This window comes from Cydia amplana, chromosome Z (assembly GCF_948474715.1).
Source record: "Cydia amplana chromosome Z, ilCydAmpl1.1, whole genome shotgun sequence".
NCBI classification, from domain to species: Eukaryota; Metazoa; Arthropoda; class Insecta; order Lepidoptera; family Tortricidae; genus Cydia; species Cydia amplana.
The window spans coordinates 32,458,522-32,472,680 of record NC_086096.1 but is presented as its reverse complement, the minus strand read 5'-3'; the positions used below and the strand labels follow the sequence as shown (position 1 = coordinate 32,472,680).

General features: G+C 37.8%; 1 protein-coding gene across 4 annotated transcripts; it reads right to left on the bottom strand.

Moving 5' to 3' along the window:
• Positions 1-382: 382 nt before the first annotated feature.
• Positions 383-11,009, bottom strand: LOC134661105 (zinc finger protein 234-like). 4 transcript variants are annotated; one of them, XM_063517047.1, is made up of 11 exons: positions 10,842-10,996; positions 10,296-10,488; positions 8,644-8,956; positions 8,168-8,293; positions 6,565-6,711; positions 6,073-6,207; positions 5,185-5,488; positions 4,598-4,688; positions 3,322-3,398; positions 1,496-1,653; positions 383-965 (listed from the first exon to the last, which is right to left on the bottom strand). In XM_063517047.1, the coding sequence occupies exons 2-11, from the start codon at positions 10,425-10,427 to the stop codon at positions 835-837; spliced, it is 1,614 nt and encodes a 537-aa protein (XP_063373117.1). In that variant the 5' UTR covers positions 10,428-10,488; positions 10,842-10,996; the 3' UTR covers positions 383-834. The 4 variants fall into 4 exon arrangements, with proteins under 4 accessions (XP_063373117.1, XP_063373119.1, XP_063373120.1 ...); XM_063517049.1 differs by having other exon boundaries at positions 386-965; positions 10,474-10,488; positions 10,842-10,990; XM_063517050.1 differs by lacking the exon at positions 10,842-10,996 and having other exon boundaries at positions 386-965; positions 10,474-10,787.
• Between the last annotated feature and the right edge of the window lie 3,150 nt (positions 11,010-14,159).

The following is a 14,159-nucleotide window of genomic DNA, read 5'->3' as shown; positions in this document are numbered from 1 at the left end:
CCTAGCATTTCGGAAGAAAAAGTTAATTACCACTACTTTGGAAGTTATAAAAAATCTAATCTAAAAAAACGGCGTGTCATTCAAATGTACGGAATGGCTAAGTGCATTATCAGGCCCCCACCAGAATAAGACTGGAGCGACAGATTTGCTATATCCTTACGACAAACTGAATAAGGATCGACCTCCGTCCTATCCTAATTGCCACTCGATAATATTTAATAAACTTTACACTTTACCAGATAAACTGTTCTACAATTTATTTTGGCTCTGACCACTTCATTCAAAATTTGAAAATTAGAGCCGCTTTTTTTTATATACAATACATTTATTTACATACAAGGTGAATATAATATAAAAAACTACAAATAAAATTTACTGTAATATGTACATTAAACGGCTATTGAATGTCCCAAATCAACACATCAAACAATTTAATTAAAATTATTGAAAACGACATTTTTCTACTTTATTGCTAATATATATAATCACGTGTTAATAAAAAAATAATGATATTGTACTGAATAACAGTTAAGTTGGGCTAAGAGGCGCGTTCGAGAACAAAACATTTCATAGGTAGACATCTACCAAGGAATGAAACATATACTGGCAGTGTTTAGCGCACCCCTGCCATCTGCCCCGCACGTGCAAGTCACTTGCTTTATTGCTAACGAGAGGTAATTAATACTTACTGTTCGTATAGGATAACCTGTGATTCGTAAAACCTTGTGCTCGCTATCATTGTACCGGTCATGATTGAGAAATACAATGTTCTTGTTATATTTCCAAAAATACTATGTGGGGTGGGGTATGAAAAACTTAAAAAGATTATCTGACTCAGAGTGTCTGGTCGCCGTGTAGCTCCACCTCCACGGCTGGTTGCGAGCTCTGCTGGTCGGCTTGCTGCGTCGCTTGCTCGAGCTCGGCCTGGTTTTGTTGTAACCTTGATGGAAGCGGCGTTGTTTGACCTGACAAGGAAAAATTGACAAATTATCCTCCTCTAATGTCGGTAAAGATACTGTGATGCTGTACCATGAGACAATTGGCATGTCAAATTAATAAATATGTATAGTCTCCTGAGTCCCAGAGGCCTTATTCCGAAATTTAATTTTAAATCATATTAAATAAGACAAAAATCTAAATAAAATAAAAAATTTAAGCTTTAGGGACTTAGAGGAGGCTATAAGAGTTACTGACGCTTCATGCTTCACAACTCTAAGTTGAAACACCAACAACCGTTGAAGTAAGAACAAGGCTACTACTACTATTTTAATTGTTTTCAATTGCCGTGTATTGGTGTGTAAAGTAGCGAGCTATGGACGCTTCCCGACAGTTACATAGCCATTCACAGCGTCGAGGGACTCACTGATAGTAACATTCTGCCCTCTTAAGCCGAATAATGCTATCTAAATAACAAACGATTTTGAAAATGGAACTATCAGCTATAGAAACTAAAGTAAAAGTTAGCTATCTTAGAAATGGTAAAAAAATCACTTACCATACTTATCATGGATTCCCCTATGTCTCTTCAACGCGAACCGGTCGGCAAACGCGGCGGTGCAAATATCGCACTTGAACGGTTTCTCGCCCGAGTGTACTTTAGCGTGATTCTTCAGATGAGCGGCCTGACTGAACGCGGAGCCGCAGGTATCGCATCTGTAACAAAACTCGCCTTTAGTGCTCTCTGAATAAGATAACATAAAAGATAGTTTATTGAAGTAGGCATAATTACAATGCGCTTATGAACGTCAAATAAAGCTAGGTAGACCGGCTCCAACCCTACACCTCTGCCCCGAGAAGATTTAAATCCCCCCTCAATAAGGCACAACAAAAGAAAGTATTTTAACATAGCTCACTTAAATACTGCATGGAGCATATAAAACCGCTAACGCTCACCACATGCGTTTAGTTATTAACTTATAGGTCTGCTGGTTATCTATTAAAACCTCTGTTTAATAGGATTTGAACACACATTTTTAGGGTTCCGTAGCCAAATGGCAAAAAACGGAACCCTTATAGATTCGTCATGTCTGTCTGTCTGTCTGTCCGTCTGTCTGTCCGTCCGTATGTCACAGCCACTTTTCTCCGAAACTATAAGAACTATACTGTTGAAACTTGGTAAGTAGATGTATTCTGTGAACCGCATTAAGATTTTCACACAAAAATAGAAAAAAAAAAACAATAAATTTTGGGGGTTCCCCATACTTAGAACTGAAACTAAAAAAAAAATTGTTTCATCAAACCCATACGTGTGGGGTATTTATGGATAGGTCTTCAGAAATGATATTGAGGTTTCTAATATCAGTTTTTTTTTCTAAACTGAATAGTTTGCGCGAGAGATACTTCCAAAGTGGTAAAATGTGTGTCCCCCCCCCCCCCCTTGTAACTTCTAAAATAAGAGAATGATAAAACTAAAAAAAATATATGATGTACATTACCATGTAAACTTCCACCGAAAATTGGTTTGAACGAGATCTAGTAAGTAGTTTTTTTTAATACGTCATAAATCGCCTAAATACGGAACCCTTCATGGGCGAGTCCGACTCGCACTTGGCCGCTTTTTTATTCATGGTTGTTTAAAAGTTCTAATCCTTTATTGGTCATCTATTAACTGAAGCGTTAGCGAAGGTCTCCGTTTTAACTTGGGCATAATGCTTTTGTATGTCCGGATATTCTCCTCTACAGATCGCAATTCTCAACCGACTCTCGTGAAATATTATGATCGGTTCGGTAGTCAGATAGAATATTTCTATCATGTTGTTTTTTGAAAAAAGGTCAGAATAAAGGACTTAGCGCCAGTAGTATAAATATAAGGCACTTAAAACCATTGTAAGTTTGCTGTGATAACAACTCGACGAAGTATTTTTAAATTTTTAAGCCAATCGCGAGGTTGCAGAGCCACTAGTATTATTATTAAGTAAGGAAATCCATGAACGGAGGGGGCCCTCTAAGCTTACTTCTTTCTCTATGTTCATATTGAGGAGTCTTTGGTAGTCATAGACTAGGAATCCTCTAGACGGAGTTTAGAGCAATTATTTCATGAAACCGATGCTGCCAAAAATACTGGGGTGCGGGGGACGAGGTGAGCAAGTCCCGTGCCGTGATTGGTCCGTTCAAAGACACGGACGTCACACAAAGACACTTTTGACTCGAAATTTGACTCGAAAATGGAGTAAAACTACCGTATATTTGTGGCAGAGGGGGTAGCGCTACTATGCTCAGTCTGGATGATGTCTTGTCTGTGTTGATAGTCTTTGGTGGTGGAGGTAGTCAATGTGTCCTACAATAAACGGGTTGGTTAGCACTGCATCGTTAAGTACTCACTTGTACGGCTTCTCCCCGGTGTGGATTCGCCGATGGTTCCATAGCGTAGCGTGCCTCGCGAAGCCCTTGTCACACACCTGCACAATGGAGATTAGGTATCGTCATAGAGAAAAAAATACATAGATTGCTCACTCCATACTACATCAGTTTTAGTACCAAAAAGACTATTAGCATCTAGCATCGAGTAGCGGAACTATCAGTACCGCTACTTGACAATAGATGTAGCACCGACCGGAAAGTCTTATCTCAACAGCATAAGACTTTCCACTAGACACTGAAATTAATAGTCTAACCTGATGTATGGAGTGAGCACTCTTGTCTTACTATATTTCTCTATGGTATCGTTTTTCGTCAAGTTCTTAAATTAGTCCTATTCGGCTTTCGTCACGCATTCTACATTGAAAGCCACCGACGATTGTGACGAATGTAGAATGGGTGACGAAAGCAGAATAGGACTAATTTAAGAACTTGACGAATAACGAATAGGACGACCCAAGGCGATACCGGAGATTACAATAAGATCGAGAGTGTACATTAACGACTCGGCCACGAAACGCACGCTCTGAGCGTGCTGACGTCGACCGCCATACATCGGTTGAAACAAATGTGTGACTGTGAAGCCGGCCAACATGTCAATCGTTACGCTCCGTAGCGAACGAAACGCTAAGGTCACTGTCTCACTAATATGGAAGTGTGTGTAGATACACAAAGCGTTTCGTTGTCGTAGCGCAAGCGATAGGCACCCAGGACACGTAACTAACATGACAATAGTTAAACAAAGAAAAATGTTTTGGGATGACAAATAGGAACAAAAAGTCACGTGATCATTTCCATATGTATAAACTTTTCCATATGTATAAGATTTCCCCAAACGATGATTATTGCCAGGATAACATTCAGACATTTTGTATAAAATTTAAAATAACAAACATAACATGATACAAAATTAAGGTATAAATGGTATCCATGAATATTTTTAACGAAAGTACATTTTATTGGTAAACTATTACAACTTACAAGTTTCTGGAGTAACTTTGGGCTTTCAATGTTTCATTACCATTAGAAATGGACACAAAATTAATTTTTAAATGTAATCAAGTTAGTGAATCTCGTTGGTAAATTCAGAAATGTTCACATCTTCCTTTGTCACAAAAAAATATTTAATTCCAAGAATGTTATCCACACAAAAACCGTACATCTAGTGGGGAGTTACTCATTTGGGGAGTCAGTGTGTTACATTACATTTTTCTGAGTAATATAGTTGACGCATTCTTACCTCGCAAACATATGGTTTTTCTCCAGAATGCGTCCTCTCGTGGTTCTTCAGATGTGGCGACTGTGAGAACTGCATACCACACGTGTTACACCTACAAATATGCGGCGTAAATGTGTCAATATGAAAATAACCCCTCGCGTCCCACGGACGCGATATCGCAATGTGGACACCGGGTGCGTGTGCGTAGACTTGCACGTGCGCGTTGTCATATACAGATCCTTATGATATGAGAGACGGCACACCGCTTGCGTGACGTGTGCGTGCGCGGCTCAAACATTTCAGCTCACGCGCACTTAGGACGTCTACGCGCCCGCAGCCGGTGTGCTCTGACCTAAGTCAGGGCAGAAAGGTTACACCAAAGTCCTACACGGTCTACACGGACGCGATATCGCACACACGATTTCATAAAATGTATAAAAAGACAAAAACCCCTGGAACTCGAGGGGTTAAGAAAACTGCTCTAACTTCGGCCAGCGCTCTAATAACGACCATCTACATTGTGGAACTATCTAACCAAACATCAAATAACGTCGGGATATCTTTACGTCTAAATTAATCGTATACAAATAAAACAAACAGCAATTTACCTATAGGGTTTTTCTCCCGTATGAATTCGGGAGTGATTCTTGAGATAGACGGCTTTCGCAAAAGCAATGCCACATATTCCACATTTAAAGTTCTTCTCCCCGGAGTGCAGCTTCTTGTGAGACCACAGCGAGGAGTATCTAGAGAAGGAGCCGCCGCAGATGTTGCAGTGGAAGGGCTTGTCGGTGTTGGACTGGTTAAGCTTGTTCTTGTTGCCGCCTACGAAAATGATGCCCGAGCCATTGCAGTTCTGGCACTTGGTCACAGAAGCAAGGTTTCTCTTTTTCACCGGATGATGACCGGGCACTGTAATAATAATGTAACAGTCAACGTTTTTGTTTATTTAATTATGCAAAAATAAATCCAAGATAAGTGATTGCGATGAACTATCTGACCTTTTCGTCTTACATTATTTAAAGTATGTGTTCTGAAGAGCTAGCTTTGCATTCTTATTTACAAGTCCGTTAGCAAATCGATCGGTATTACATATGCATAATACATCCGTATAAGTCCGAATGTAAACTCGCACGTGGTTATTGATGAATCTTTGGCGTGATACCATTCTCGTATGTTTATTTCGTAATTTCCCAATGATAACGATATTGTGAAGCATACAAACTAATTCATATTGTAGATATTATGCCTTAATCACACGTACAGTACAGAGTACAGTGGCGAGAAATTGCCCTCTACGTGTCACAAAGTCCACGCGAACCCAGCTCTCTCTCGCTACGGTACTCGGTACGTGTGATCAAGGCATTATAATATGCTTTAAAATGAGTAGTCAAAAGAATAATAGTTCTGGTTGATTCATCGCTATGTGTAGGCACTAAGGAAATGTAAGTATAATGGCATGTAAGTTACATGATGTAACCATACAAGTGGCTTACAAGGCTTCTGCTGCTGGGACTGCTGATGCGGCTGCGCCGTGGCGAGGGGGTCGGATGTGGGCTGCACCCCGCTCACGCCGCCCACTTCGAACTTGACATTGTCCTCTGACGTCACGAATATTTGCGTGGCGTTCACTGTGCAACACAAAAGTATGACACTGCTTAGCATGAGCGTTGCCGTGCGCGTCGCTGCCGTCGCTCTTCACCTATATTATGGAGTCGCGCGCGACAACGCAAGTTATGCTAATCTTACAAATAAGTAAGTAGGTCTGGAAGTCGTGTTTAAAATATAAACTGATGAACAATATTTAAAAAAAATGGGAATATGAAGTATTTCTATAAGTGTAGACAATTTAAATGTAAAAACCAAACTAACTTTTTTCTTAATCCGAAACAACTAGTCTATTTTTATTTTTTTTTATTTTATAATAGGTACATTGACTCATGTGATATTATTTATCATATGCAATTAAAACATCAAGTACAACATACTTTGATTGTTTCTCTGTTGTTCAACAGAATCTTGTGCAATGCAGTTTTCACAACGGATGAGCTTGGGTCCCTTCCTCTTAGGGTTACTGGTGATGGGCCCTCCACATGTGATGCATTTTTGAACTTTGTCAACCAGTATGGGTTTGGCTGAAAAACAAAACATAATTATGAGGAAAACATGTGTGTTAATTAAATATAATGATGCCTGTAAGGAATGGTAAGTGTACATAATGGCGGAGCAAATTAGTGATTTATCATAATTATCATAAAAGCTACAATCTTCACTCTTTTATTCTTGTTATTTTTAAACACCTGGCCCCTATTTCACCAAGCTGACAGGTACGACAATTGTCAAAAAAATGACAGACCTTTGTTTCACCACGCCGACATTTGTCAGTGACATATGTCGAGTGACAATTGTCAAGTGACAGGTGACAGATGACAATTTCGTAAATTTGGTACAAATTCGTTTGGTACAATTGTCCATATTAAATTTAATGACAATTATTTTGTGAAACAAGGGTAATGTTTACTAGTCGACATATTTATCAATTCTTCACAAGAGATCGTTAATTGCTTTCGATGTGCCGTGTTCTCATCACTAACATGATATTGATTGAGATCCCATCTGTGTCCCGACCCCATCTAATGCAGCGTATACCTACATTATTTGTTGACAAGGCGTCAAAGCATTATTTTTTGTTTGTTTTAAGTAATTTTTTCTGCAAATGCAAAGTCAGTGACGTCAAAGTAGGAATCTATTCGTACTTTATATATTCCCTTGTATAAGAATATTACCACTATTGCTTTCGCGGAGATTCATTTTCTAACTAACCAAAACCCTAACTTTACTGTTAGTGCCCAACTTCGCCTAAGTAAATTATTAAAAAAACAATACCTACTTAAACATACCTAATTACGCTACGGGTCCCCAACTTCGCATTATAATTTTTTTAAATTATGAAAACTATACTGAGACTTATTCCAAATCCTAAATGTTGAATTACTAAACGCCTTCATAGGCAACAATTACAATTTATAATGGAATTATGATTTAATGCTAGTACATAATAATTTAAAAGCGATTTAAAGCCATTTTTATTTGTACCCTAAAGGCGAATTTAGGGTACACAGTTTTGCTAACGTTTATTTTCAATGAACTGCAACATTGATAACGGGGTTTTGCTAACAACGAAAACACTACAATTGTCACCCAAACCTGACACAGCTCCGATCTCATGTCAAGAATTACCGACAAATTGACAAATATGTCGACTTATAAAAACTACTCTTGTTTCACCAAATCATTGTCATTAAATGAAAGATGGATAATTGTAACTAAATGCCTGTCATGTTTATAAGCACTTCTATACAAAAACAGTTTACGAAGTTGTCACTTGTCACCTGTCACTTGACAATTGTCACTCGACATATGTCACTGACAAATGTCGGCATGGTGAAATAGGGGCCTGATCTCCTCTAGCATACTGTAAACCTCTTCTACTATGTCCCTTTATAATAATATGATTACACTTAGAAAAAAAATATCCTAGTGCTAAGAATATAGAGAACAATATGGTAACATAATAACAAATTAACTTACTATCTTGCATCTGAACATGGTGCTGTTGCTGTTCAGATGTGTCAGAGGATAGAATTTGTATGTGAGGAGGCATGGCAACCTCATTGCCACCACCGACACCTGTGGCTACTACTGTGATGTTACCTTCTGCAATATAAAAATATATATATATTATATTTACACAGTAACTTCATATATTTTAACACAAAGCGGCAAAAATCTAACAAAACGCTTTGTCTGCAAAAAAAAAGAAAAATATAGAACTTAAAGAATAAAAAGAAGATATAGAAAAATTAAGTAGGTCAATACACAAAAAATAAATATGTGGTTTCAGCACAATATATGAACCAGTTTAAAAATAAATTAGACAAGCACATTTATATCTGCAACTCATTCATGATAACTGCCTGATGATTACTGGATACAGGCCATATCAGTTGTCATAACTGCCTGCCTGCTTATGAAATAATAAATAGCTCCATAAACATGTAATTTACCTGAATCCTGGGCATGTATCCTTTTGTGTGCATTAAGTAGTGTAAGGTGGCCAAACATAAGCCCACACACATCACATTTGAAACTTATATTAGATATGGTATTCTGTAGTCCATTTGGAGCAATCTGCATCTGGTTGACCAGAGCGTAGTTGTATGAGAAAGGTTGTGCAATGTAGCATGTTTTGTCGTCACTGGTGGTGAGCTGGGCGATGTTCACGGCTCCGGAGACTCCACCGGAAGCACTGGTCGCTCCCGATCCAATCTTACCAATCATGTTCACGTTTGATGTGGTGTAACAGAATGTGGGAAATTCCTGGGAATACACAATGACACACATTTAGTAGTGCTCCCAAATGTTAGCTCCTTATGAAGAAAGCTTTGGTTGATATTGAAGCATAAAGTATATCTGCCACCTTAGCTTGCAATCTGTGATTACAGTAATTTGTCAGGCTCTACCTTAATGTTTCATGTTAGATTGTTCAAGCCCATTTTTATATCTATCTATAAAAAGTAAAATAAAAATTTTACATATATCATTTAAAAAACTAATTTAGAATAAAATTAACCATTGCATAATAAATAAATTATATGTGACTTTATTGCTATGCAAACCTAAGTATCTAATTTCCATTATTAGATTTATTAGCATACCAGAATTTATTTAGCTCTGCATGGCAATAATGTAGTGTATTCAGTAATAATTACAATAATGTATGTAGATGTGTAATAATAAAATCAATGAGTCCACATAAGTATATCCTACACACAATTTTAAAACTTGAACTAGGTATCAATAAAATGAGTGTAATTTCAGACAATATATTTTGTATTACTCAGGGGGCTGTCTGCAGGTTTATTTTCCATATAAGTTTTTGCAGCGTTCTGGCATATCTTCTAAATATTTTTCTGTTTTATACTTATTATTGTTACAATTGGTCAATCGCCACAAAGTTAATAAAATTGAATAAATCATGGCCAATTATAGCTTTTTGTATTCATGCAAATTAATTACCAAGATTGACCCAATTTTACAGTAATTATATAGCCCTAAATACACAAAAAGCTGCAGAAACTTTAGGATGATAATTTATCTGTGCACCTGAACAGACTTGCTAATTATAAACAGGATAGAAGTGATTAAGCCATATAATTTAAACCCAAAAATGAAATAGTGTCACTGTTAACAAACTTAAATAATAAAAAATCGCAAAGCCAAATATGAAACATAATAAATGCAATTATTTTATCATAAACAGGATCCAATCATATAATGTAATAATTGAAACTACAATTAAGTTTTTAAAATGAGTGTTGTTAGTTATACATGGCTATGTTGTCTCACTAAAATTCTTTAAGTTCTAATACAATAAAGAGTTTTAAGTTATAATTATGTAGATGGACTAAACCATGCCCAAATATTTCATCAACAATGTCAAGTCAAGACTACCAGCAGTCTTATATAAAACTAACATAATGAAATGTGTAGAAGGTTTTGTTGAAACCAACCAAACCAACTTTATAACCATTTAGGTAGTTAGCATAAGACAAGTTTGAAATAGCGCGTTGTCGTGACCGAAGCGAGGGAGTAGAGCCTGACAGCATACATGTCTCCACGGCAGTGCCGCACAAGGCGAGGACACAAAGCATTATACCTGCTGCTGAGACTGTTGCGTTTGTTGTGCGGTCTTCTGATGAGTATTTTCTATATTCTTGCCTTGCGTCTTCTGGTCTTGGTACTGCAGCGTCGGGACTGAGCCGGTTTGCACGGCATTCGTCGTGAACATTTCGCCGTACTAACTATTTACTTACATTACTAATCATCACTCATACCTTTTATTCCCCGTACTGTAGATATAATAACATACATTAAGCCACAAATACGGTTACGCTAGGTTCAACTTAAAAGCGCGGCTAATTGTACGAAATGGGGTTACACGAAAGAGAGACTTCAAAACACAAAGTGCGAAGGTAACGGGAAATATTTCTTATCACTCTACTCTGCTCGTAAAAAGATCAGATGCTATGAAAGCAGAGTCTCAGTGCGTAGTCAATATGAAAGAAAAGGATGACGGACTATCTACGGGCTTCAGTAGAAGTAAACGGACGCCATTGTATATTCGACGAGAGACGCCGCGCTATGACCGTGTCGCCATGTACAAAGAAAAGCCTATGCTCAGAAGATCAGAAATAAAGCTTACCTTCTCTCCAATTTGATTATTTTCTTAGATAATTCTTCTAAACTTCCAAATAATTATGATTTACTTGCTGTCTCACTTTAAAATCACACAATCCTCCATCTCACAAAAGAAACGAAATGGCGATACAAAAATAAAATGGCCGACAACAAGCTGACAACTAGACGCGTCCAATTTGACCAATTTCTGACAATGTAATGTTGCCAGAGTTACAGATTTCACTTTTTATGTTGGCAATATTGTGTAAAGCTATGTCCACATTCAGTAAAAATTTAAAGCTAACACACACTATCGCACCGCACCAAGGTCACGGTGCGGTAGTGTGTTACGAATTTCATTATGGTAACCGGTATGGTAACAAGAAACATTAAAAATAGCCTTCAGTATGTCCATTTTATTTCGCACAAGACTTAAAATTGCACTTAGAATAAAATTCTCATCACTCTCCAATTTATGCACTGTTACAACTTCTAGACTTACAGGCCTTGAAAAGCATGAGGTGGCTGTCTGCAAAAGTATTTGCCTCTCTTTTTAAAAGAGGCAAGTAGCAATGACAGATCACAAGTCTTATAAAACGCAACCTAAATAAAATAGGTCTTTCAGGGCTGCCAGATCGTAGAATTGGCTACGAATTTCGTATAATCGATTTTTTTTCGTATCCATTAGGTATATATATAATTGGATACGAAAAAAAACACCGATGTCAAACTACTGACATGCTTTAAAAAACAGTGTGCCAATACTGTTTATACGATTTTTAAGTTCGCAATTGCGGGCATCGTTCTCTGTCACTCTTATTACGCCTTCATTGGAGTAAAAGAGAAAGATCCCCGCAATTTGGGGCTTACCGCGAAAACCGATTTTCGCCAGTTAAAAAAAAATCGATTTACAATTAATATAGATGGTCAAGCAAATCTTGTCAGTAGAAAAAGGCGGCAAATTTGAAAAATGTAGGCGCGAAGGGATATAGTCCCATAGAAAATTTGAATTTCGCGCCTTTTTCTACTGACAAGATTTGCTTGACCATCTATAGTTTTTTTTTATTTTGTACTCGTATAATGAAATCGAATTTCGTATAATTGCGGGCACTGGATCGTATAATCAAGATTTATGTACTGGCAGCCCTGAGGTCTTTAGTCATTTACTCAACGCAAATTCCAGCACGGCTAGCACATGATTACCCGCGGGATAGCTCGCGCCGCGAGAGACGGCAGTCGCCCGTCACAAATTTCTATCTCTATCTGTCAATTCCTCGATTTTGGCAGCATGAGTTCGCACATCGAGAAAAGAGTTCCACGAGAGAGAGCCATCCCGCGCGCGACTTAGCCAATGTGGCCATTTATACATGGAACAAACTTTTCATTCGTGGCAACACTGAATCGGTAAAATAATAATCGGATAAGTAATGAATAGTCAGCCTTAGAAACGGAGCGTCCCTAGTCACGATAACTTTGTCTCTTTCTCGCAGTATGAAGAATAAGAAATAGCAAATATTATTTTTAAGTCGAAAATGTCAGTGTCAATACTGTCAATCAAAATTTGATTCGCTTTGTCGTTACAAGTTGGGATATATTATTATAATTATCTAAAGATTACCTACCTAATCATTAAATAAAATACAACTCCTTACGAATAATTGGCGTTTTGTTAAAAGTTTTGGCTAACAAAATACCATCTTTACGAAGAAGTCAAGTTGTAAGTACGTACACAATTCAATCTTCATAAAGCTCTTTTCCGTTGTCTTTTGCAAAAAAATTACATTCCTTTTAAATCTTATTTACAGACTAAATATCTTATGCTAATCCCCGACATATCTCCCTTATGGCTTCGAAGATAGATTGAATGATAATCATGCACAAGCCTGTCATCAAACACGGAGGTATTCTCTACACCTAAGCATGCTGCTGCTAACCGCAGCCCTCCTGCCATCACGGAGGACATAGAAGGGCTCAAGTTGGGAACCTACTCCGTGCAAGGACAGTCGAGTGTTGATAACACTTCTCAAATAATGTGACTTTTAAATAAATACTACCAAAAACTTTAAATGATTGTATTTACTTTGACCTTTTTGAGATAGGTACTCAGATTTAAGTACGATTCGTCGGAGTCGGAGCGCATTTCACATTTGTATGCCCAAAGCCGGTCGGCTGCTTGCGGATCGGATGGCTCCGGACGGATTCTATCGCTTCTGCCACACATTATGTAATAGGTACACTGAAAAAGCACTCCGGCGCGGCCCAACTCTAGCCGGTCGGTGGAAATCGTAACTTAAGGATTAGGCTAGTACCAACTCGTACACTACAAAGTAAGTATTACGGCTGTGGTCTTCTGTGAGGTGGAGGTTGAGTTGAGCTGCCAGATTCATTATTTGCATTATTTGTGGAATGATGTTTCACAAAATTTCGTCTAAATCGGTTCGGCGGATTAAGCGTCAAGAGGTAGCATATAGTCAGCAGCAATAGTTGCTAAGCGGGCGAGGTGTTCAAAATTACCTTGACGCGCTCTTATTCTCTTAACAATAAAGTCGCGTCAAGATCATTTTGAACACCTCGCCCGCTTAGCAACTATTGCTGCTGACTGTACATAGGTACATATTTACTTTTGCATGTACTTATTATAAGTAAGGTTGATCGCAATATTCAGGTCGGGATTGTGTTGTTTATATCCCGCAATGAATGGAAACACCTAAGGAGCGACATAATATAGGTTGTCAACAATAATTGCATGTAAAAATACGCGTGTAAGTAAATATAACGGGTTAGCACTGATTGATAGCACGTAATTGTTTCGCGGATTAGCAATGTACTATTTTTGTATCAATTATTTATGTTTCTATTAATTATCCCCCAGTCAATTCGCCACCAAAGGTTTGCTTTGTTGATGAGGTCGTGGTCGTACAATCTTAGGCTTAGATTTTTTTCTGTCGGATTTTCGTTTAACTTAAGAGAACAAACAAGTCATTGTGAAAAAATATAATCATTTTGATATTAATGGCATGATCATGAAACTCAAGATTCAAATTATACTTAAACAAAAAAGTGTTGTAGTATGAAATAAATATAAAATATGGAAAATTATCTTTCTTTTAGAACAAAAGTCAACAAAACTTCGACCAAATACGCTTGTCGCGACCCTCTAGCCTCGAAGACAATTTCTCTCATTTTAACGTTCAAACGCGGGACATTTTGTCTCCCATAGTACACTCGTGCTACGATTTTCGAGAGTATCCCGCGTGGAACTGTCAAACGACAAAATTATGTCGCTTTGACATTTGTCCGCGAGACAGCGGGTTGTCGCGCGGTTCTTATGCTACCGATTCGC

Bases quoted from the DNA above. Each gene is read 5' to 3' on its own strand.
- LOC134661105 (XM_063517047.1), bottom strand. From the start codon at position 10,427: ATGTTCACGACGAATGCCGTGCAAACCGGCTCAGTCCCGACGCTGCAG. The intron at 8,957-10,295 runs GTATAATGCTTT...GTGTATTCCCAG, and splicing joins CGCAACAGTCTCAGCAGCAG to GAATTTCCCACATTCTGTTA. The intron at 5,489-6,072 runs GTAAGCCACTTG...TTATTATTACAG, and splicing joins GTCCCAGCAGCAGAAGCCTT to TGCCCGGTCATCATCCGGTG.